The 23,569-nt window shown below is 41.0% G+C and overlaps 1 protein-coding gene across 1 annotated transcript in view; it reads right to left on the reverse strand.

Moving 5' to 3' along the window:
• Positions 1 to 251: 251 nt before the first annotated feature.
• The window catches only part of NMS (neuromedin S), a 55,481-nt gene continuing 32,163 nt past the window's right edge, over positions 252 to 23,569 (reverse strand). The window contains exons 3-12 of the mRNA XM_005860477.2: positions 11,924 to 12,246; positions 9,755 to 9,810; positions 9,414 to 9,452; positions 6,103 to 6,126; positions 5,957 to 6,010; positions 4,575 to 4,649; positions 3,051 to 3,086; positions 2,455 to 2,496; positions 1,292 to 1,336; positions 252 to 402 (exon numbers count right to left, since the gene is read on the reverse strand). Coding sequence (XP_005860539.1) covers positions 1,298 to 1,336; positions 2,455 to 2,496; positions 3,051 to 3,086; positions 4,575 to 4,649; positions 5,957 to 6,010; positions 6,103 to 6,126; positions 9,414 to 9,452; positions 9,755 to 9,810; positions 11,924 to 12,131 — 573 coding nt within the window. The 5' untranslated portion in view covers positions 12,132 to 12,246 and the 3' untranslated portion in view covers positions 252 to 402; positions 1,292 to 1,297. The remainder of the gene's footprint in view (positions 403 to 1,291; positions 1,337 to 2,454; positions 2,497 to 3,050; positions 3,087 to 4,574; positions 4,650 to 5,956; positions 6,011 to 6,102; positions 6,127 to 9,413; positions 9,453 to 9,754; positions 9,811 to 11,923; positions 12,247 to 23,569) is intronic.

A 23,569-nucleotide genomic window follows, 5' to 3' on the forward strand; every position in this document is an offset into this window, starting at 1 on the left:
TTTACTGGAGCCTGAGGCATAGGGGTAGGAAGTGACCTGCCCAAGGTACCCCAGCTACAAAGTGGAGTAAGGATTTGAAAGCAGCCCATCTCTCTCAAGCTTGTGTGCTCAGTTCTCAGTAATAACAAGATAGTTGGGGCGTGCTAAAATGATACCCCAAAAAGTACTTTAAAAAAAGAAAAATCCCATTATTTTAAATATACACTGATCCTTCCCCCAAGATTTTCCAACAAGAAATGAAAATGTGCCAATGCTACTTTATTCTTTATACAACTGAATATTTCAGTGAATATAGAGCAAGAGAATTATCTTTACATATTGTTCATAGGAAGAAATTTGACATTTGCCCCAAATAATTGCTGGGTTGTCTTATCTGATCCAGCTTCCCTTTGCCATTGAACTCTGGGGAAAAAAAGAAAGAAAGAAAACATACAACTCAGATGAAATCATTCTCAGAATTGAGATGAGACCATGGGCATGTTATTATATAGCATATTTTAAAATTATATCTCAATTTGACATCATAAATGCCCATAGTTGATACTTATAAGGTCTGTGTTTGCTGTATCTAATTAGACCACTAGGCCTGTGTGAGTGCTGTGGCCCTAGGGGACACCTTCCCCTTTTCACCTGGGCAGCTGTTACCAGCATCTGGGCAGCTTTCTCAGGCACCTGGGCCTACTGGGGCCCTGACCACGGCCTGCAGGTCAGGATCAGGTTCCAGGTGGGAAGATGCATAGCCTCCGCGGGACAGTGGCCTCATGTCCCTGGGACCACATCACCACAAGAGGCAGAGGAGACCTAGAGCTGCCCTTGTACAGGGATGTCTGCTTCCACAGGCCGAAGACCAGGAATCTCCCCAGATTGAAACTCCGGTCTCAGAGCATCATTGAATGGAAGGAATGGCCTTGTCTGGCTGTGCTCTGAAATGTTCCCACTATAGGGAGCTTATGCCCTGCCCCAGGGTAGTTTTTTTCCTCATTAGAAGAGCCAGGTGAGAATTCACAGAGAATCAGATGGGCCAAGTGGAGCTTCCAGCCCCTCATAGGCACAGCTGAAGACAGCTCCCTTGCAAAGAGCCAGCATGAAGTGAAGGCTGCAATGTTTGCCCAGGGCCCGCTGGAACCGGGGCTCTGTGGTGCTGAGAGCAGGAAGGGGGATGGGGTAGAAGGTCCTCAAGAGTTCCATGTGGCTCTCCTTTCTTTGAACTATCACCCCTCTGGCTGCCTCTCACTACCCCCTGTCAGACTCATAACATTTCCTTGGAGGTAAAAAGCTGTAATGGGCTGACCTTGGTCTATCCTACTGGGTGTTCAGTGTTTCTTCCATTCCTTGGCTGAAAAAGAAAAAAAAAGAGCAACTTAGAAACATTGGAACAAAACTACCTGGAACCTGTTTCTTGGTTTCAGATTCTTTCTGCATGAGCCCCAAGGCCTTGTTCTCCTAACTAAGGTGTCAGCAGCCTCCTGGGGGGCTCACTAGGTGAGCCTTAGCCCCGTCTCAGTCTGTAGGTCCTCTATGGCAGAGCTCCAAGACCCTAGCTGCTTAGACACTATCTGCACTCCACCCCTCTAGCCCAGACACTGTCCCCTCTCCTGCACTCCACCCCTTAGCCTCTGTTTCTATGGCAGGACAGTCCTGAAGCTATGTGTCACAGGACTTCTCACCCTAAAGACATCATGGAGACCCACTGTTTCATAAAGTCCTTTCCAGAGAACAACTACTAATAGGTCATGCAGATTAAAAAGGTGTATGTGGGGTGGCATGGGGGTTGAGAAGCATTTCCATAGACAAAACAGTTTGGGAAACAACATATGATAAAGTCAAGTTAAACAGGTTGTTTTCTGCCAGACACATTAGTGTGCATTGTAAACCTTCAGGAATGTTGGGTGCAGTGTTTTCTAATCCGATTTGATCTTCGCATAGCAGCTCTTAGTACCAATGGCCCACAGAATGCAGTTTGAGGGGTACAAGTCTGGCTGATTTGCACATTTTTCTGATGCAAACATTGAGTATTTAGGGGTTGAAACAAAGTGAGTGATTGGCAGGTCAAATACTAAGAGATAACTCTCTGGCTCCATGATCTTTGCAAGATGCTCAAGTCCCCTGGGAAGGAGGAGAGGATGGTACTAGACTCCTCTTGCCAGTGTGTTTTGGGGCTAGGTATCCAGACCTTCATATTCAGAAACACAGACTCAAACCCTGGTTGGTCCTCGTGTCTGTCCATCACTAGAACTCCCACTTCCCACCCTTGTGTTCCCTGGTGCTCTCAGCCTGTGTCCTGGTGGACCCTTTCCTTTACAAGCATTGACTTTGTAGGGGAAAACTTTGAGAGTCACCCCCTAACTAAAGAGTTAGAGAGTCCGCACAATTGTTCACCAGTTCATCGTGGGGCCCGCTCTGCTCATTCAGCAGGAGGGAATCAGGGTTAAAAACAGAGAAAACATGTTATACCCTGAATAGAAAAAATGGTCGTCCCCAGGTAGCAGCGTGATCCTGCAACATAAAAACACAAACCATTATGCAACCATGTTGTGCCCAAGGCCTCTCAAAGATGTCTATGACAGCAGTTTTCAAAGCATGGTCCCCAGTCGCAAAGCATCAATAACACTTGAGAACTTGTCAGAAATGCACATTCACAGGCCCCTACCGAATCTCCAGACTTTAACAAGGTCCCCAGATATCTTTAATGCACTGTCAATGTGGAGAAGTACAGGTATATAGGGTTTGTGCCACTTGCAGTACCCCCCCCCCAAGTTGGTACAACTGGCATGTGGGCCCTGAGCCAGAGAAAGCCAGGTGAGAATTATTTCTTAGTCATTCATGCATGGAATTCGTGCACGAAATTCGTGCACGGGGGAGGGGGGGTGTCCCTCAGCCAAGCCAGAGAAAGCCAATTCCAGGACAGATGGCCCCAGGTGACTCATCCACAAGCCTGGAGATGAGATATTCACAGCCAGAGGATTGTCAAGGTGGCCCAACTCCAAGTGCTTCCCTGTCCTCTCGCAGATCTTTCTTGGGAGGTTGTGTTCTCCACAAGGCTTACATACCTTCTTGGTAAAGTCAAGTGCCACAGCCCCCAGATCCTGTGAAGGAAAAGGCACAGGTTAATTTCACAGGAACCACATCGTGAGGCTAGCTGTTATTCTGCTGGGATTCTGCACCTTCCTGTTCAAGGGCACAGCTATGTGGCCAATTTCAATTTCCTGTTCAGGAAAGCAAGCATGCTGTCTTGATTGAGTTACCATTTGTGTCCTGGACAATGTTATATTTGCTTGCTCTTCTCAACAGCCTCAACTTGAAATTGACCCCCAGTTTAGACACACGTCCCAGATAAGGCATTTCAGCTTCTTCAGCTTGTCTTTGCCCATGAATCTGGCATACCACTGGAGGCAAGACCCAGCCTGGAGAGCTGCGATCAGATCAGAAAAACTGCTCCCTGTGCTTGGGGTGATCAACAGATTTCTCAGGAACTGAGCAGTTTCCGGAGGGTCTTGGGATTTTCAGAGCTAAAACCAGGAAAGTCCCGGGCATACTGGGATACATTGATCACCTGACTTGGGCTCACAGTGTTCAAAAGAAGTTTTCTTTTTGCTACCATGCAACAAACCTTGATGAAGATTTTGAGGTTCAGCTATTACTGAAACTGGCAATTTCTAAACTTAATTTTTTAAAATATATTTTAGTGATTTTAGAGAGGAAGGGAGAGGGAGAGAGAGATAGAAACATCAATGATGAGTGAGAATCATTGATTGGCTGCCTCCTGCATGCCCCCTACTGGGGATCGAGCCTGCAACCCAGGCATGTGCCCTTGGCCGGAATCGAACCCGGGACCCTTCAGTCCGCAGGCTGAGACTCTATCCATTAAGCTAAATCAGCTAGGGCCTTAATTTTTTTCTTAAGAAAACAAGAACAAAACTCTGAGGTATGGACAAAAGGACAGGTGGGGCAATGGGAAACAGAGAGCCACCAAGGCAAATGTTCATGTCAAGAGAAAGAAGAAGGGACAGGAAAGGAGGCAGACAACACAAAAGCTAAAACAAACGAAAAAAAAATGTGGATGAAGCCCTGGCCAGTTTGGCTCAGTGGATAGAGTGCAGGCTGGCCGACTGAAAGGCCCCGTTCGGTTCCAATCAAGGGCACATACCTCGGTTGCAGGCTCAATCTCTGGCCCTGATGAGGGGCTCATGGGGGAGGCAACCAATCAATGTGTCTCTCTTGCATGAATGTTTCCCTCTGCCTCTCCCCCGCCCGCCCTTCCACTCTCTCTAAAAATCAATGGAAAAAATAGCCTCCGGTGAGGAGTAACAACAACAACAACAAAAATGTGGATGAAGAGTTCAGCAGAGGAGAGGACGGAGCCATGAGGGGCCAGTGGACTGGGTCAGTGGAGGAGACTGTGGCTGGGGGAGGTTAAGTAACTTGCGTAAGGTCAATGGGCCAGAGCTCCCTGCCGCAGGGAGACACAGATTTAAGGAGAGAATGCAAGTGAGTTCCAAGGCGAAGACACGCATATACCCTGGTTAATGTACCTTTACCGGCATGAAACATGGCGGAAGAAAAAAAGCACATACGCGCTGTAGAAATCTCTTCATCTTCCCATTGGCGAGCTTGGCGGCCAGCCGCGTTACAGGGCGCACCGGAGGAAACTGCAACAGATGGGCGCTGTGAGGCTGCAGGCAGCGGAGCCAGAGCTCAGCGTTCTTCGCATCCTTTCCACTCACTCCCTTACAAATGGGTTTAATTTTCAGAGTAATATCATTTCCGAGCCCGAGCTTGAAATTTTATGTTTTCAATAAAGACGCGCCTGCTTGGATAGCAGGTTTCAATTCCAACACATCACTTCAAAATATTCCCTTAGGATAAACCAGACTTTTATCTGCGTTGACCCCAAGTTTTCCGTGCTTCTGGTGTGGAGTGCATTGTTCCAAAGAAGCATCTCCACGCAGATCCTTCTGCCCTCCAGGTGCGCTCTCCTAATCTAAGGGACCAACTGGGAGGGCAGCTCCCTGACCCTCTCTCCCCGATGCATTTATTTTCCCGGACTTCTTGTCTGTGACTGCCCGCAGGCACTCAGACACACACACCTGTGTCTTATCTAGTCTTTCTGAATCCTCCTGAGAAGTCTGACTCAGAGTAAAGGTTAATTTGTGTCACGGACCATGTTTATCTTTCCCCTTCCATTGCCCCCTGCAGTGCCCATGGCCTTTCTTGAGAAAATCTCCATCCTACCTTGATTCCCATTCCCAAACCTGTACTACGCATGACTCTTTGCCTCTTAGAGGGAAAAGTACTTTGCTGGGTTTTTTAAGGGTCTTCTTGAAGACTTGGAAAGCCTTGATTACATAAATAAGTGCCTTTCTAATGGTCAAATTTCAGTTGTTGTGTCAGGGTACCTGAATCAATTTTATTCTATGATTCTAATAATTCTCAAATCATACCCTGCAGAAATTCACTTACACAACCTGTACCTGAGGGTAACTCAAGTTTATGCTAATAAAGTTAGAGGGGATGTTTATTATTGAAATAGCACCCACACATTGTGACGGTTACGAAAAAAGAACAGCCATGGACCACTATTGGGGGGTATGGTGCTTTACACTTCACAAAACACTTTTCATAATTTAAGAACAGAGGGTAATATGGAACAATATAAATAGAGTTCCGCTTGTCAGGTTCTTGTACATCTGTTTAAGTGCATAATGAAAAGTTATTCCTTACTTATTTTTCCTTTTCTATAAGTTATTCTCTGTCTTTTTAGATCTGTCAGCCTCCTCCCACTCCAACCTAGGGAGGGAGACAGGTAGTCCCTACCGGCCTGGGGAAAGGCATCTGGGAAGCTGTTACACGGAGACAGTCTAAGACCTTCGGCTGATCTGCACGTATTAATTAGGAAGGAATAAAGGCATGCAGAGGGGAGGGACTTTTACAAAGATGATTACGATACAATACCAACCCCAATTTTAACTGGCTGTGTTGGCTCCCGAGTTCTGGAGTAGTCAAATAAAAACTGAATAAGAAAAAAAGGTTCATTTTAGTCTTGTGTCACTTGCTACAAAGTAGAAGTTGCATGCCCTTGCTACTGGGCTGGGCAGTACTCACCCTTTTGTATATGTCTCGATTATCCTGGAAAGAGAATTGTGAGGGCAAGTTACATGGAATTTTACTGTGGCAGGTAACTGACAAAGTTTTCAGTATCTAAGTTACACAATGAAATATATAGGATGTACCTTAATATTATGAAATAAATTGCCAAGCTAAAAAGAAATTCATTACATAAACTAAGATTATACTGATGCAGGATCTTATGAAAAACAAAGTTGGCAGCAATACACCATCATTTTAAAACTTAATCTCATTTTACCTTTTCAAGCTTCAGGGGAAAACATACTCTATGATGTATAGAAGAGATACCAGAATCTATTCCCAGATAACCACCTGATATAGAATTGGAACAAAATAATGATTGTAATTTTTAATTTGCTGCTGGGTATATCCTAGAATTCAGCTTTTTTAATGGTTGGCTCCAATTGACCAAACTTTTTTTCCTAAAACATTCAACACGAATCTTCACTGTTCTTGCACAAAGCATAGTTTTTCATTTCTAAGTCCTTGTTAGAGCACCACCTGCCCTTCTTTGCATAGATGACAACCTGGAAAAAGGTGTGTGGGCAGCATATTCCACTCAAGGATGCTGTGAAGAAGGGTCTCACAAAGTGATAGCACAGGATTCCATGTCTGTATTTTATAAAATTGCTAGAGATGATTACTGTGAAAGCACTTTTAAATTTGTTGATCTGGCTGCTATTGATCATTCATATCTCATTCACATTAAAACATTATGGAATCAGCTTAAACTCCATTAACACAGAAATAAAAAGTTTTTAACAACACTTCTAATTTTGTTGCTCTCCCTGTAAACTTTGTGGAGAGTTTCTGCAGCAGCCAATATCTATGCAGTCTCTCTGTCTCTCTGTCTCTGTCTCTCTCTCTCTCTCTGTCATGTACATACATGCACATACATACATATGGGCACAGACACACACTACAGGGGGTGGGCAAAGTAGGTTTGCAGTTGTTCATATGGAAAATAATACACTTAATAAAAATATAAGAATAGACTCTGTGTTTCATGTACTTCCAACTGTAAACCTACTTTGCCCACCCCATAGAATTCCAACATCATTAATAGCAGAGGTTCTGTAGTGAGTTCCTCTATTTCCTTATAATTATAAATTCTAAAATTTGCCATTTTTATAGCTTTTGGTCTCCTTGTCAGCATCTGTTTGCTGTGTGTGTGTGTGTGTGTTCTGAAAAAGTACTGGGTGAACAATTGTGTGGTTTTTTGTACCATGTTTATCAACTTTTTACCATTACCTGTCAGACCAAAAAACAAAAAGAAATACAAAGATCTTTTTTCAGTTGCTAAACACCACTCTCAACATTTTATATGAACTTTCCTTTCTTTTTTTTTTACCCTAAAAAGAAAAATGTTTAAATGTACTTATCTAAATTATCTATTTCCCTAACTACAATGCAAGTTCCATGAGAACAGGTAGTTTTGTCTGTTTTGATCACCACTGTATATCCTTAGCACCTGGCACATGGCATGCTTTCAATAAGTACCTTTTTCAAAGGGATGAATAGTAGGGCTGTGCTCATAAGAATCTGTTGCCCCCTTTCCCATCTAAATTCTTCTGATCCCACATAGTGACCAGAAGCACAAAACACACAGAGTGTTACAGTTTGCAGATTGTGATGCTTTCTGAGTGGCCTTGTTATGAAAGTTCCCTAGAGACACAGACCTGGACTCTCCCGGAGACCAGCGCTGAAGGGGACTTAGAGCCGCGCAAGTCATGCAGACACTGGGTAGGAGAGGAGACCCAAGCCCAGGAGAGGAAGTGACATGTTGAAAGTTACACTTCAAGGCAGACGAGACGGAGTCCCTCTATTAATAGATTTAAAATATGGGTAGTTGTATTCACTGAGCAATGCCTTGCTCTTTTGCGATTGGAAACAATGAACAGGATCAGCTATGGTAAAATGCAGGCAATGAAGGAAATACATCCAAATGCACCTTTGCAACTGGGGAATCACACAACCCAATTTAGTACTGAAGGTAGCACATGTGAAGCCACACTTCTACTTCCTGTGCTTATGAAGGAGCACCCCCACAGCCTTGGTGTGAGTGAGGGATAAGGAGCCCTTTCGGTGTGAGTGAGAAGGCAGTGGCAAGGAGATGGAGAACTCTCTCACCCTGGATTTTTGCTCTGGGTATCAAGGTTGTAATGATTAGTTCTAAAAGATGACAATTGTCTTCAAACATACGCATAATGGTAAACTGAAAATGAGAAGAGATGGGCACGATATACTTATGAAGTTTAAGAGAGAAAGTGATGTTTAAGTTTTGAAGAATGGAAATTCGTTTCATCAAGAATCAATGGGGGGAGGGGGAATAAGAATCAATATGGGGAAAAGGGGACATCTGTAATACCTTCAACAATAAAGATAAATGAAAAAAAGAAACAATGATAACAGCTAGCACTTAAGTGCTGTCACTTTCTATCTTGTAGACACTGTTGAAAATACTTCACAAATATTAAAACAATTTAAGTGAACATTACTTACATAATATTGTGAGGCTATTACAGCTATTATTCCCATATTACAGATGGTGAAACTGAGACACACAGCAATTAAGACACCTACTAAGGTTAAATAGATGTGGGTTTTGAGCCCAGGTACTTTGGCTTTAGAGTCTGGGATATTAACCACAGCCAGCAAAGGAGGCAAAGGCATTTTTGGCTAAGGGAAAGCCTGTGCAAAGACATAAGGGCCTGGTGCCTGTGGGAAATAGCAAGAAGTTCATTGTGGCTGGAGCACGGGATACTGTGAGTTAGGAGAGGTAGAGGAGGAAGAGATGTAGCTCAAAGTAAAAACATGTAGTCTATGGCATATGCTCTATGCTAAGAATCATGGACTCTTCCTTGATACCACCCTCTTGTCCTTTAGAATAAATCAACATTCAATTTGTACCCACTGAAATATTTCTGTTGTGGCTACTATAGTTATTCCTAGATCCTTTACATGAAATCTATTGTTTTGGAGAACTGTCAAATCACAGTGTATCAATTTTTAATTCATGTTATGCTATAACACAACATATTCAATCAATGTAATTAGATATGCATATGTGATTATGGTCATTGTAAGAATGCAGATGAACTACAAATATCTTATAATAAATTATTTAAGAGATTCAGTTGTTATTTCCTAAAACTATATTCTTACACAAACACACATAAAATTCTCCTGTAGATAGCAAAATAGTGCAGTTATTACAGATATCAATTATGGCATAAACATGTTATAACTAAAATTTATCATATGTATATTAGGGTGGTTTTTTTTACCTTAGGTTGCCTAGAAAGAGTTGCCCAATATGCCAGCCGCTAAAAAATGAGGAAAATGAATCAAAGTTAAGTATAAATTCATTAGTCCATAGCATTCTATTACAACACATATAATTCTAAAATTGTCCCAATTAATGAACCCTGTATTATCTTCTCACACAGTGGCAATAAAGTTCAACACAATTCTCAGGATGCCTTAAATGAGGCCATGAAAATGACAATAGTGAGTCCTGCTGCAGCCAAGAATCTGTTCTTAAAATAGTTTTAAGTGAACATTACCCACATGATATTTTCAAGGCCAAGACTAAATAAAAACCTCACATTACTGAACAACAGTGTACCTCCAGCTGCACAATATCCAAGCCATCTGGAGAATCATCTAAAGGTTGAATATATCCTATTGTGAGAAATCATAAAAATATCAATTAGGAGAAAAGAAGTCATAGCATTAACTTTTAAATCTTTACCATGAAAAACATACAGAGATTCTAAAATGCAATGCCGTTAAAAAGGACTGACAAAGAAAACACACTCTACCACTAGATTTGCACCAAAATTAATTGAAATAGCTCAATTTTCTATTTATCAGGAGTTAACAGTACAAGAATTATCAAGTCAGGAAAAAGGGCAAAATGCCTAGGCAACAACTTAATTTATATTTTGATGGAATTTATGAAGATGAAATACCAGGAAACGGTGTCAAGTATGTGCATCAAAATCACTCTTGGAACATTTAAGAAATATGGATGCCTGGCTCTGTGCTTCATTAGACTCTTCAGGGGTAGGGTTGTGGGAAAGGATGCTATCAACATGCAGATGGATCCTGTGCCAGTCAACCTGTATCTGACCTAAATGAAGTCTTTGTCCCATTTTCACGTGATACAACACTTGGAGGAATAGCTAATACTGCAATGGGAAGAATCAACTAAATAGGTCAAAACTAACCAGCTGAAATTAAGTGGGATAAATACAAAACTCTGAACTTAGATTTTTAAATGTGAGAAAAGAAATATCTGGCCCAAGAGTAGAAAATATATTTTTAAATGAAAATTGATATTTTGCTCCCTGAAATCTCTCTATGAGTCAAGAAAAGGCTAAAAACTAAGGCAATCTTGTGCTATATTCAAATAATAGTGTCCAAACCTTGAAAGATAATAGTCCTAGTTGAAATAGTAAGATGTGTGGTAGAATAAAATGAGCCAAACATAGTTTTCTTTGACAAAGGGAAAAATTAGGAAGCATATGTTAACTACCTCCAAATATATTGAGAACTGTCCTAAGAGTTAGTAGACTTATTCTGTACATCCCCAAAGGAAAGAGCTAGGGTTAATGGTTAGAAGTTACATGTGATCAGATTTCAGTTTAGTGTAAAGAAGTTCTTGATGGTTGGTGCCATTCAAAAATGCAAATTAATTCAAACCAGTCCTATAAAGAGTTATTAATCAGTTCTGTGTTAACAATACAACCACAAAGACCATAGGGACCATATCCTCAGGGAACATGAAGTCAAATAGAAAAATGAAGGAGGTGAATATAAATATAAACAGATATATAAAAGACAACAAATTTACAAAAGTGTAATAGAAACAATATTCTATTGGAGCCCAAAGGAGGCAGCTACTGGCTATCTCAGGTTGGTTGTGCATTGGGTTTTACTGAAAGTAATCACATAGGAAAATCATAGAGGAAATCCCTGTTCTCCATGAGAGGCTAATCAAATGACTTTCACAGTTCCTTGAAATACTTAGGTTTTGTGATTATACGACATGATTAAAAAACACACATGCTGTTTGAAATATATTTTCTGTTTACATATATTTTCAAAGATTTCTACTCCCCTAAATCAAAACTCTAAACAGTTTGTGTTTACAACCCAGCTGTTCTGCCACCACATCCTTCCCTGCACCATACGGAGGGTTACCTGAGATGGGTAATGGATTCAGACTACCGACCCCATACAAACGCACTGGTTCCCTACAAACCACTGGTTCTAGGAAGTTAATGAAGCGACTCCAGTCAGCACCTCGGACAACGCCTCAACCTGGAAGCTGTGGGACCGCCGCTGGGAGCCCACAAGGCTATGAAAAGATTCCCTTTTCCTGTGCGCACTCCTACCCCACCCCTCTCCAACTGCCCCAGTCTCCGGTCTGTAATCTCAATTCTACAGTCTCTAGTTCTGTTCAGAATTCTGGGAGCACAAATGGCTAAGAAGTTGGGATTTCCCCAAGTCGTATGCCTCGCAGGCTCAGCGGGCACATCCTCAGGACAGCGGCAGGAGCTGTGTGAGACCGTTCAACGAGGGAAAGTTGCCTGCTTTAGTAAAAGGCTGTGATATCTAGCTCTGTCCACCCACTCTAAGAGGTTAGAGACAAACGAGAAGCCAGAAATTGAAAGGGTGGAAATAGGGGCAGGTGGGGGAATAAAGTTTGCCTCCCTCCAGAAGGATCAGGAGCATCTCAGTCTGTCTTAGAGCTCAGGCCAGCCAGGGTCTGATGAAGGGGTCCCCTTACCTGAGGAGGGATGCTGTAGCAGGCAGAAGCAATAGATGGCCAAGATGGAAGGGAATTGGGGAAGATACTTCATCTTTAAAATCTGGTTGCTCTTTGATGGCCACAGATGTGTCCTGCTCGGACAAGATGTGAGCGTTTTCTGAAGTTCAGCAGGTACAGGCAGCCCTCTGCTCTGTGTCTGATAAGTCCAGTAATGCCTGGAGCCCATTGGCTAAGCACCAATCAGCTTTGCGCAGGAGGACCCCGGCTTTCTCATAAATGTCATGCTGGGCTCTTATTTGGGAAATAATATCCTCCTGGTGTTGGCATTGTAGAGAGTCATCCTTTTAAATCCAGCAATAAAAACAAAAAGTGGGGAATCATAATTGTTATTCTATACTGGTTTGAGAAACATTACTGACTCTCAAGAAAGGCTTTTCTCTTTTTTAAATCAAAGATCTGGACATAAATCTATAAACTCTTGCATGATCAAGTCTTGTTCCTGAGGAAGCTGTTTCTTTTCCATCACTAACAAAGGATGTTTTGTAGTCTTTGGTGCATCTGAGAACAAAATTTGGAGTCCAGCCTATAACAAGAAACTAAAAAGTTCAATTATGTAAGGTTCTTTTAAAGAAATCATGGTTGGAAATCAGACTCTTGAAGGTTTCTCCAGATTCATTTATATAAGCAAGTTAAATATGACCTGTTAAGTCAGTATTCAAGAAAACATGACAATGTTTAACTATCATAATAATACTCCACCTACTAAGATTTTGTCTGTTTTAGACACTTCACATAGGTTATTTCACGTAATTCTCACAGAAAATCCATAAGGACTAGAGTATTAGGCTAATTTTATTAATGGGGAAACTGAGCCTTGGAAAGATGAAGGAACTTGCCAAGGTCACCAACCCATCAAGAATGCAGATGAGGAATTTGGACCCAAGGATGCAGCCATGTCTTTAAGAGTGTGGGATAATAGGTAGGTGCTGTTGTTGTTGTTGTTGTTGTTTTCTAAAAAGAGTCCCCTTAAGAATAGATATGGGAGATTAAAAATGGCAGCAGAGTAGGAGGATGCTGCATGGACATGCTCCCAGGAACAAGCTGGAATTACAACTGAAATACAGAAAGGCTTCCTGAATAATCAAGGGAAAACTCACAGGAGAGAACCCTGATACCCAAGGACTGAAGGTGGAGCTGGCATAGAGACTGGTAAGAGGGGTGGAGGCATGAAAGGGCTGGGCGGGCACCCACAGACAGCAACTGAAGTCCCAGAGAGGTATCTCAGCTGTTGGGAGGGGGGGGGGTGCCACTGAGAACTCTGGGATCTAATCCCCAAGCAGGACTCCCCAGCAGAGAGCACCAAACTGAGGAGGGTACCCACATAACATCTAGCTGTGAAAAGCAGTGGGGTGCTGTCTGCCAGGGAGTGGCAGCTGAAAGTACGGGCACCCTCTTAAAGGGCCAATGCACAAACATTCCCTGTGGAGCCACCCACCTTGTGCTCTGGCAGAGGGAGGGTGAAGTGGACTAGAGCTGTGAGAGCAGAACCCAGGTCTGGGGACTTGGGGGAATGAGCTCAGAAGGCAGACATTCCAAGTGTCCTAGGCTAACTCATTCCCTCACACAGCAGAAGACATCTTTCCCACATAGACATTTGCCTTGCCTGGGGGGAAAACAGTCGACACAACCTATTGAAAATACATTGCCCTGAGGCCACTTAAGAGATTAAAAGTAACAATTAGCAGAAGCAAATGCCCCACCCTGTTGAAAAAACTCTCACCACACTTAAGGACAATTGCCTGGAGGCAATTCAAGTCAGAATCCTATTAGTCTGACTCTGGAGGCAGTCTCTGGAGGCTTTGAGTCTTTGCCATCCAGTTAGTCAGAAACAGCCTCTAACACTGTCCTGCACTAGAGACTGAGAGGTGTAGAGGATTTACCTAAAACATATAGTCACAACCAAATAGACAACCAAAATGAGGAAACAACTCCCAAATGAAAGAACTAGAGAATTCTCCAGAAGAAGAGATAAATGAAGCAGAGATAAGAAAGCTATCTGAAACAGAGTTCAGAGTAATGATGGTAAAAATGCTCAACAGTTTGAAAAAAGATATAGTAACTATGAAAAAAAGAACAGTCTGAGATAAAGAATGACATAACACAAATAAAGAACACATTGGACGGAATACACAGCAGATTAGGGGAAGCTGAGGATCAAATCAGTGAATTAGAAGACAGAGTTGAAAATATCACACAATCAGAGAACCAAAAAGAAAAAACAATTAAAAAACAGGAGGACAGCTTAAGGGAGCTGGGGACAACGTGAAACGTAACAATATTAGAATAGTAGGTGTGCCAGAAGAGGCAGAAAGGGAGAAAGGAATAGAGAAGGTGTTTGAAGAAATAATGGTAGAAAATTTCCCTAACCTGGTAAAGGAAAATGTTACACAAGTTCAGGAGGCACAGAGAACCCCAAACAAGAAGAGCCCAAACAGACCCATGCCCAGACCACATGTTAGGACACAAAACAATTAAAATGCCAAAAATTAAAGACAAAAAGGGAATTTCAAAGGCAGCAAGAGAAAAGAAAACTGTTGCCTACAAAGGAGTTCCCATAAGGCTGACACCTGATTTCTCATCAGAAACTCTACAGGCCAGAAGGGAATGGCATGAAGTACTCAAGGTAATGGAAAGCAAGGATCTGAGAACAAGATTACTATATCCAGCAAGGCTATCATTCAAAATAGATGGTCAAATAAAGAGCTTCCCAGACAAAAACAAAAAACAAACAAACAAACAAACAACAACTAAAGGAGTTCATCACCACAAAGCCAGCATTACAAGAAATGTTAAAGGGATTGCTGTAAGGGATTGATGAGAAGAAGAAACACAGAGAGAAACCTCGCCATAAAGAATTAAAATGGCTATAAATAAGTACCTCTCGATAATAACCCTAAATGTAAATGGATTAAATGCTCCAATCAAAAGGTGTAGAGTAGCTGAATGGAAAAAAAAAAATGACCCAATTATATGCTGTCTACAAGAGACCCACCTCAAAACAAAAGACACACACAGGATGAAAGTGAAGGGATGGAAAAAATTTTCCATGCAAATTGAAAAGAAAAAAAAGCTGGAGTACCAATAATCATATTCGACAAAATAGGCTTTAAAAGCATCATGCTAAGCAAAATAAGCCAGTCAGAGAAAGATAAATATCATATGATCTCACTCATTGGTGGAATATAATGAACAACATAAACTGATGAACAAAAATAGAGCCAGATGGGAAAAATTATATGTAAGATCATTTTTTTGAATAATTGGTGTTTATTGCATGTAACATTATCATATTTAAAATAGTTTTTCTTGAGATATTAATGTTTATTGCATATACCATTATGATATTTAAGATCATTTTTCTTGAAATATTAAGGTTTATTGCATGTAACATTGTTATATTTAAAATTGTTTTTCTTGAAATAAAAAAACTGAAAAAAATAAAAATAAAAAATATCTTTAAAATATGTTTTCATTTGAGAAGCTATGCAATACACAGTGGGGCAAAAGTAGTTTTACAGTTGTTTGTATGGAAAATAATACAATAATTAATAAATAATCTATAGCAATAAAAGCATAATATGCTAATTAGACTGAATGTCCTCCTGGATGAAGCCAGAGCTGTGAGGGAAGCCTGGGTCCCGGGTGCCAGAGGGAAGCCAGTGCCAGCAGCCGGGGGAAGGAAGGCATACTCTTGCATGAATTTCGTGCATCAGGCCTCTAGCAATATAATAATAAATTCTGTGTTTTGTGTACTCACAACTGTAAGCCAGCTTTTGTCCCACCCTATATTTCTAGAGGCCTGATAAAGTACTTACTTGTAAAATGTTATTCTTCTGTAGTGAATTAGATTTAAAAAAATTTCAAAGACTATTTAACACAGGGGTGGGAATCTATTTTATGACAGGGGCCATTTGGATTTTTATAACATCATTTGTGGGCCATACAAAATTATCAACTTAAAAATTAGCCTGCTATATTTGGTCAAACATTTAGTTAACTCACCCCTAATGCCTTGGCAGGGCCAGACCAAATGATTTTGTGGGCCATATCCAGATGTTCCCCACCCCTAATTTAAACAAACGTTGTTTTTAAAACTTGCACACGAAATTTATGATCATTATAGAAAAATTAAGGCTCTGGTTGGGTAGCTCAGTTGGTCAGAGCATTGTCCTGATACACCAAGGTTGAGGGTTCAATCCCTGGCCAGGGCACAAATAAGAATCAACCAATGAATGCATAAATAAGTGGAACAACAAATTGATGTTTCTCTGTCTCTCTCTGTTTGTCTCTCTCTAAAAATCAATCAATAAAAAATTTTTAAAAAGTTTAGATATGGGACAGAAAGAAGACAACCGGGCTGGTGTGGCTCAGTGGTTGAGCATCAACCCATGAACCAGGAGATCATGGTTCCATTCCCGGTCAAACAACATGTCTGGGTTGTGGGAGTGTGCAGGAAGCAGCCAATCAATGATTCTCTCTCATCACTGATGTTTCTATCTTTCTTCCCCTCTCTTTTCCTCTCTCTGAAATCAATAAAAACATATTTTTTAAAAAGAAAGAAGATAAAAAAATGAAGTCTGGTATTGTTTACAAAAGAGGAAACAGACATGGCCTATATTAAATAAATGTTTGGATTTTTTCATCATGCATATCTTTAAGTTTTTCTCTTTTATGGACTAACTAACAACTGTTGAATACTTACAATATGCCTAAAACATGTTAATAATTTACCTGTCATATTATGTAATTTTTAAATGAATGAAGATTTAAAAAATAATTTTGATTAGGAGCTGCTCAACACAGAATGTTTATGACTTAAACTATGAATTTTGCCCCCAAATTTCTAATTCATAAGAGTGGGAATTACTGGTATGAACTACTTTATAGCCATAATATTTTGCCTACTTCTTTGAACCAGTGAGAAATAGAGATTTCTATTTATTATAGGATTTCTCGCTTTTGTTCAAGGAGAATAACCCAAAGTCTTTAAAATATGCCCACTGCCTAGGAACAAGTCTTTACTGAATGAATGAAGGAAGGAATAAATGCTTTTTGAACATAAACCACTTAGCAATATGGTATTAAATACAACTACTTCTGGACATTTTAGACACAGAACACACATATAATAACAAAGGTTGTGGCAGTTCTACTAAATGTCAATCACCAAGCACTTTTTGGACATTGGTCTGTGTATACCAGTGAACTGGGTGATCTATACCCAAACATACCTTTCTCAAATAAACCTCTGTGATAACTCTGATTTATATCAAATTTATTTTGTTTTCTTTGCATATTTTGCTCACATTATTTCTCATATATTCAGGATTTTAAAAAATCAAAATGTTATTTTTACAGAGGGGCCTTACATGCGCACTGCCGAGTGAGAGAAGCCAATCTGAGAAGGCCACCTACTGGATGAGTCCAAATACAGGACCTTCTGGAAGCCTATGGAGACAGCATACAGATCGCTGGTTGCCAAGGATTTGGGGGGCTGTGGTGGGACGGGGCGCGGGGGAGGGAGGTGAGGAAGGATGAAGAGGTGGAGCTCAGTGGAATTTTAGGGCAGTGAAATTACTATGTATGATACAGTAATAGTGGATACACATCATTATACATTTTCAAAACCCATAGTATATACATCTCAAAAAGTGAACCCCAACATAAACTATGGACTTGAGTTAATGTGTTGATACTGGATTGTCCATTTTAACAAATGCACCACACTAATAAAGATGTAAATAATAGGGGAGTAGGTGGGAACTCTGTAATTTCTGATCATTTTTCTGTAGAACTAAAACTGCTCTAAAAATATCATATATAATCTTATATAATATAGAACTAATATGCTAAAAAAATGTTATTTTTAATGCTATTTCAGAAATAGGAAAAAGGAAACAAGCAATAAAAAATCTGAATTCAACATTACTATAGATGGAATTGTGTCTCCCACCCCAAATTCATATGCTGGAGCCCTGACCCCCATGTATTTAGAGATGAGGTAATTAAGGTTAAATCAGACACAAGGATGAGACCCTAATCTGTTATGACTGATTTCTAAGAAAAGGAAGAAATACCAGAGTTCTCTTTCTCTCTCCACGCACAAAGAGAAAAGGCTCAGAGAGGACACGGCGAGAAGGCACTGTCTGAAGGCTAAGGAGAGAAGTCTCACCAGAATCAATCTTGCTGGCACCTTGATCTTGCGCTTCCAGACTCCAAACTATTATAGACAATAAAAGGGCAATATGCTAATCAGACCAGACATCTTCTGGATGTCCTTCCTGACAAAGCCGGGGCCAGAGGGAAGCCAGCCCAGGTCCTGGGTGCCCGCGGGTGGCCAGAGGAGGGAAGCCCGGGTCCAGGTGCCAGAGGGAAGCCAGTGCCAGCAGCTGGGGAAAGGAAGGTCTACTCTTGCACGAATTTTCATGCATTGGGCCTCTAGTGAGAAAATAAATTTCTGTTGGTTAAGCCACCCAGCCTGTGCTCTTTTGTCATGGCAGCTTGGGCAGACTAATGCAAATACAGGGGATTTTAGCGGATTCAATAAATACAATAAAATAATGAAATAAAAAGTAAACATTAGAAATTCTCATTCCAAAGATATGATTATCTACCCAAAAAAATCCAAAGGAATCAACTGGTAAATTATTAGAATACAAAAGAGTTTACTGTGGCCAGATTTAGAGAAAACTATTTTCAGGAATAATTTTCTTAGACACAAATAGAAATGAATTATAAAATGTATTAGAAAATGTAACTAGCTTTAAAAACTATAAAATACTGCCCAGCTGGTGTGGCTCAGCGGTTGAGCATTGACCCAGGAACCAAGAGCTTGCCGGTTCAATTCCTGGTCAGGGCACATGCCAGGTTTGTGGGCTCCATCCTCAGAATGGGGCGTGCAGGAGGCAGCCAATTGATGATATTCCTCTCTCATCATTCTCTCTCTCTCTCTCTCTCTCTCTCTCTCTCTCTCTCTCTCTTCCCCCTTTCCCTCTCTCTAAAATGAATAAGCATGTCCTCGGGTGAGGATTTTTTAAAAAGAAGAAGATCTATTGAAAAGTTAAACTCCTCCTAACATAATGAGTACAGAAAAGAAGTTATAAAACTCCACACCATATTGGTCTAGCATCAGTTTGCTTCTGTTCATAACAAAAGCCTTTAAAGCTTAGTTCTTTAAATCAATAATTTATTTAGCTAAAATTTTTGCAGGTCAGTAATTTGGGCTGGGCTCGATTTGCCAGTATTTATGGTTTGGGCTGGGCTCAACTAATTAGCTGCACTCATTTAGCCGCTTGTGTTCATCTGGTAAACACACTGGGTGTCTGGGGCCTTTTCCCATTTAGTCTCTCATTCTTTAGGTGACTCGTCCAGGCTTGTTCTCCTGCTGGTTTCAAGGTTCTAAGACAGTGAGAGTAGAAGCTAGGAGGTCTCTGAGTGCTATGTTTGGAACTGGTACAACACCACTTCTGCATTCTATTGGTCAAAGCAAGTCACATGGCTAACCAGATTCAAGGGGTAGGGAAAATAACTCCATCTGTCAAAGAGAGGAGCCAAAAACTGATAAGGCCAATCTTGCAATCTACCAACCTCCATTTACATACAAGTTTATTCAAAATAGCACATGTAATTCCATAAGTACCTATGGAGGTAAATGCAAAGAAAAAGGGTGGGATGCTACACACCACACACAAATAGCACTGGTTCTAGAGTAATGGATTATGAGGGGCTCATAAAAACCTTTTGCATTACCTGTACTTCTGAATTTTTGCATTGACTAATTGTGAATTAATTGTATAACCAAAATTAAATTCAAAAATATAATAAGCTCCAAACAATATTATCAGTAAATAGATTAACATATGTAAAGACCTGAACTTATATATGTGAAAGATCAATTCGTCTCTTTTAAAATTACATTTATTTCTCCGAAGTGCTTTATTTGTTAGGAATTATTGAAAAGCTTGTGACCAGTGGGCTTGTCAGTGCCAAGCCAATTTAATGAGGTACAATTTTAAAAAAATAAATGAACTCACTATGTGAACTTTCCACACCATTTGAAACAGAAGCAAACGCCAGAGAATTACACTAAAATTCCTTCTCCTTCCCTCATTAAATTAGCTTCCGCTTTACAAGTTATTATTATGATAAAACTCAGCAGGCTTTCAAGGAACTGAACTTTAATCTGTAGGATATACAAAATGAAATTTCAAAATCAATGGTAAGTTTCAGTGTTCAAAGTATAATTCCCTGAGTTCTTGTGGTACCCAATGTTCTTCAAGAACCTTCTGAGTCTAAAGTAAATTATGATTTACTTTACAGGTACAAGAATTAATGCTTGAGGGCATCTATCTATGTAGCAGGATTTCATAGAAAGTAGTAATAGGTTTATTTCAGAGGCTGGCTGGCAAATCCCCTAAAAAACTGTTTGGTGACAGAAAAGGCCAACCTCACCCATCTGCTAACACTGTCCCCACCCACTTGAATACACCCTTTTTTGCTATTTAGTAGTTTCAGGGGGCGGGAGAGCCATGTAACTCAGGAGAACCAGGATGTGCTAACAGACAAGATCCATGATATGGCAGAACCATGCCTCTGCGTATTTTATACTTTCCTTTGTCAAGAGTTGTGCCCGTTACTTGTCCACTAGTCTTCAGCTTCATAAATACCTTTCCTAATTCCCCTCCGATCACAGAGAACTGGAAACCTACAAAATAAACTTTCTTCCCAGTTGCCTTCTGTCAATGGAAGAGGAGTCTGAAAGATAGAAGGGAGAGCCATTTATTTTTTCCTGCATTGGGTCCAGCGGAAGCAACACTTAGGGGTTCTAGCTCTAGCAGCAGCATCTATACACACCTTCTCACTCCCCAGGTTCTAGAGGATAGAGAGAGTGCATGCTCCCAGCCTCCCTAATAGAAGCAGAGATTGTAACTGAAACAGCAGCCCTAGCAGGACCCCATTAGTCTTAGTGGCCAAGGAACATGGGCTCCGTGAACACCAGTTTTCCTTATGCTCCTCCAACATCATGGGTAGGTGGGACTTTCTGCAGTTGCTAACCTCTGGATAATGTCACCTTTTACCATTTTGCACTTCTAGCCTCCTTCCAGGACAATTTATTTACACTTTTGTTGTGGTTACTTGTAAGTATTTGAACTGTGTAATTTGAGTAATTTTAACAAAAGTATACATGGTGATTCAATACAAACAAACATATCCACCCCCCTCCCCCGAAGTTTCTCTTGCTCCTTTGTAATCTCTCCCTCCCCTTCACCTGCCACTGATCTGGGGTCTGTCATTATTGCTGCATTTTCTAGAATTTTATATAAATGGAAACTTAAGTATGTACTCTTTTTTTAAATTTGAATTCTTTATTCAGCATAATCAAACAGATCTAAGTTGTTGGCGTTTTTAATCATTCATTCATTTTTATTGCTGAAGAGTATTGCATTGCATGTATGGATCACAGTTTGTTTTCTCAGTCACTTCTTGGTGCAACGTTTGGGTTGCTCCCAGTTTGAGCTATTACAAATAAAAGTGTTGTGGCCATGATTAAATGAAAATATAAAGACTCTATTTGAAGCACAGACATAGAGAAGTCAGAAAAGAATCTGTAGCAAACACAGGGAAAGATTCAGAGGTACTGAAAGGAAAACACTTAAGAGTAAGAGAGAAGACAATGGACACAGACACTGGGGTGGTGGGGGCTTCCCGGGGTGGGAATGGCTGGGGAGGGGGGGGTCAATCGGGGAAAAAGGAGAGATATGTGAAAATTTAGACAATAAAAATAAAAGAGTAAGAGAGAAGAGTTATCACTAGTGTTTGGAAAGAGAGACTAAGTAGTGGAAGAGTACAGGTGAAGGTTAGTAATTTAGCAAGCAAAAAGGAGTAAGTAGGGATGGCAATCAATAGAAAAGAAAATTGCTTATATCAAATGGAGTTCTATGTAAGAACACACTCGAATGAGAAAGTTTCATAGGGACCAATTAAAATAAGAGTTTAAGGATTAAAAATGGTGGTGGAACAAGTGGATGCTGCACATACATGCTCCCAGGACCACAATGAAATTACAACTAAAATACAGAAAAACTTCCTGAATAATCAATGGAAGACTCACTGGAGAGAACCCTGATAACCAAGGACGGAAAGTAGAAACTGCATAGAGACTGGGGCAGAGGTACAAAAGGGCTGGCTGGGCTCCCACAGGCAGCAACTGAAATTCCAGAGAGATATCTCAGCTGTGGGGGGTTGCCACTGAGAACTCTATGGTTTAATCCCCAAGCTGAGGCCCCCAGTAGAGAGTACCAAAACTGAGAAGGGTATCCACATAACATCTGGCTGTGAAAAGCAGTGAGGATGTTGTTGGCCAGGGAGAGATGGTTGAAAATTCAGGCACCCTCTTAAAAGGCCAATGCACAAAATTCCCTGTGGAGCCACTCACCTTGTGCTCCAGCAAAGGGAGGGCAGAGTGGACTGAAGCTGTGTGAGCAGAAGCCAGGATTGGGGGCTCTGGGGTTAGAGCTCAGAAAGCAGAGACCGCTGTTTCCTGTGCTGAGTCATTCCCTCACACTGCAGAGGTCATCTTTCTCATGCAGACAATTGCTTTACAGGTGGCTTTGCCTGTGGGGGGAAGACAGCTGACCCACCCTATTGGAAAACACTTTGCCCCATGGTGTGAAGTTTCTGAGACCCATTAAGAGACTGAGAATAACAATTAGCTTTCAGGCAGAGGCAATTGCCCCACCCTGTTGAAAAAACTCTTGCCACACCCTTGGATGATTGCCTGAGGGCAATTCAAGATGGAATCTTATTAGTCTGTAGGCAAAGGTGGCCTCTGGAGGATTTGAGTCTCTGCCTGACCTAATTAGTCAGAAACAGTGTTTGACACTGTCCTGCACCAGAGATTGAGAGATGTGGCAGATTTATTTAATACAGAGTCACAAACTCAAATAGGCAGCCAAAATGAGGAGACAAAGAAACAGTAAACATAGGAAAAAACAAGAGAATTCTCCAGAAGAAGAGATAAATGAAATGGAGATAAGAAATTTATCTGATATAGAGTTCAGAATAATGATGGTAAAGATGCTCAACAGCATGAGAAAAGGTATCCTATATAATAGAGAGCTAATATACTAATTAGATGGGATGGCAGTGCAACGACCTTCCGGAATGACTTTCCGGAATAACCAGTGGGCAGGGCTGTGGGGCCACAGGGCTGCAAGGCAACTGGGGCTGTGAGGGCCGAGCCCCTTACATGAATTTTGTGCATCGGGCCTCTAGTAGTAACTATAAAAACAGAAATAAAGAATAGCACTGGTTCCAGTGGCTTCCCCAGCCACAGCCTCTGGCCAGGTGACTAGGGTGGGGAGATGGAATGAGTTAGTTTGCTGTGAGCAGGTACATGAGTCCTTCTAGCCTGCTGAATCAAGAACTGAAGGAGGAGGAGGTTACCAGATTGGGAAAGAAAGGACGACTCTTGCTTGGATGTGGAGTACCTGAAACAGTGCCTCCTCCTCTCAGCCTCACCATTTATTTGTCAATTCCACTACCTTGTCATCTTAAGGAGTTTCCTAAGTATTCACTTTGCATCAGATAGTAGTACCTTTAACC

The sequence above is a fragment of the Myotis brandtii genome, unplaced genomic scaffold (assembly GCF_000412655.1).
Source record: "Myotis brandtii unplaced genomic scaffold, ASM41265v1 scaffold1347, whole genome shotgun sequence".
NCBI classification, from domain to species: domain Eukaryota; kingdom Metazoa; phylum Chordata; class Mammalia; order Chiroptera; family Vespertilionidae; genus Myotis; species Myotis brandtii.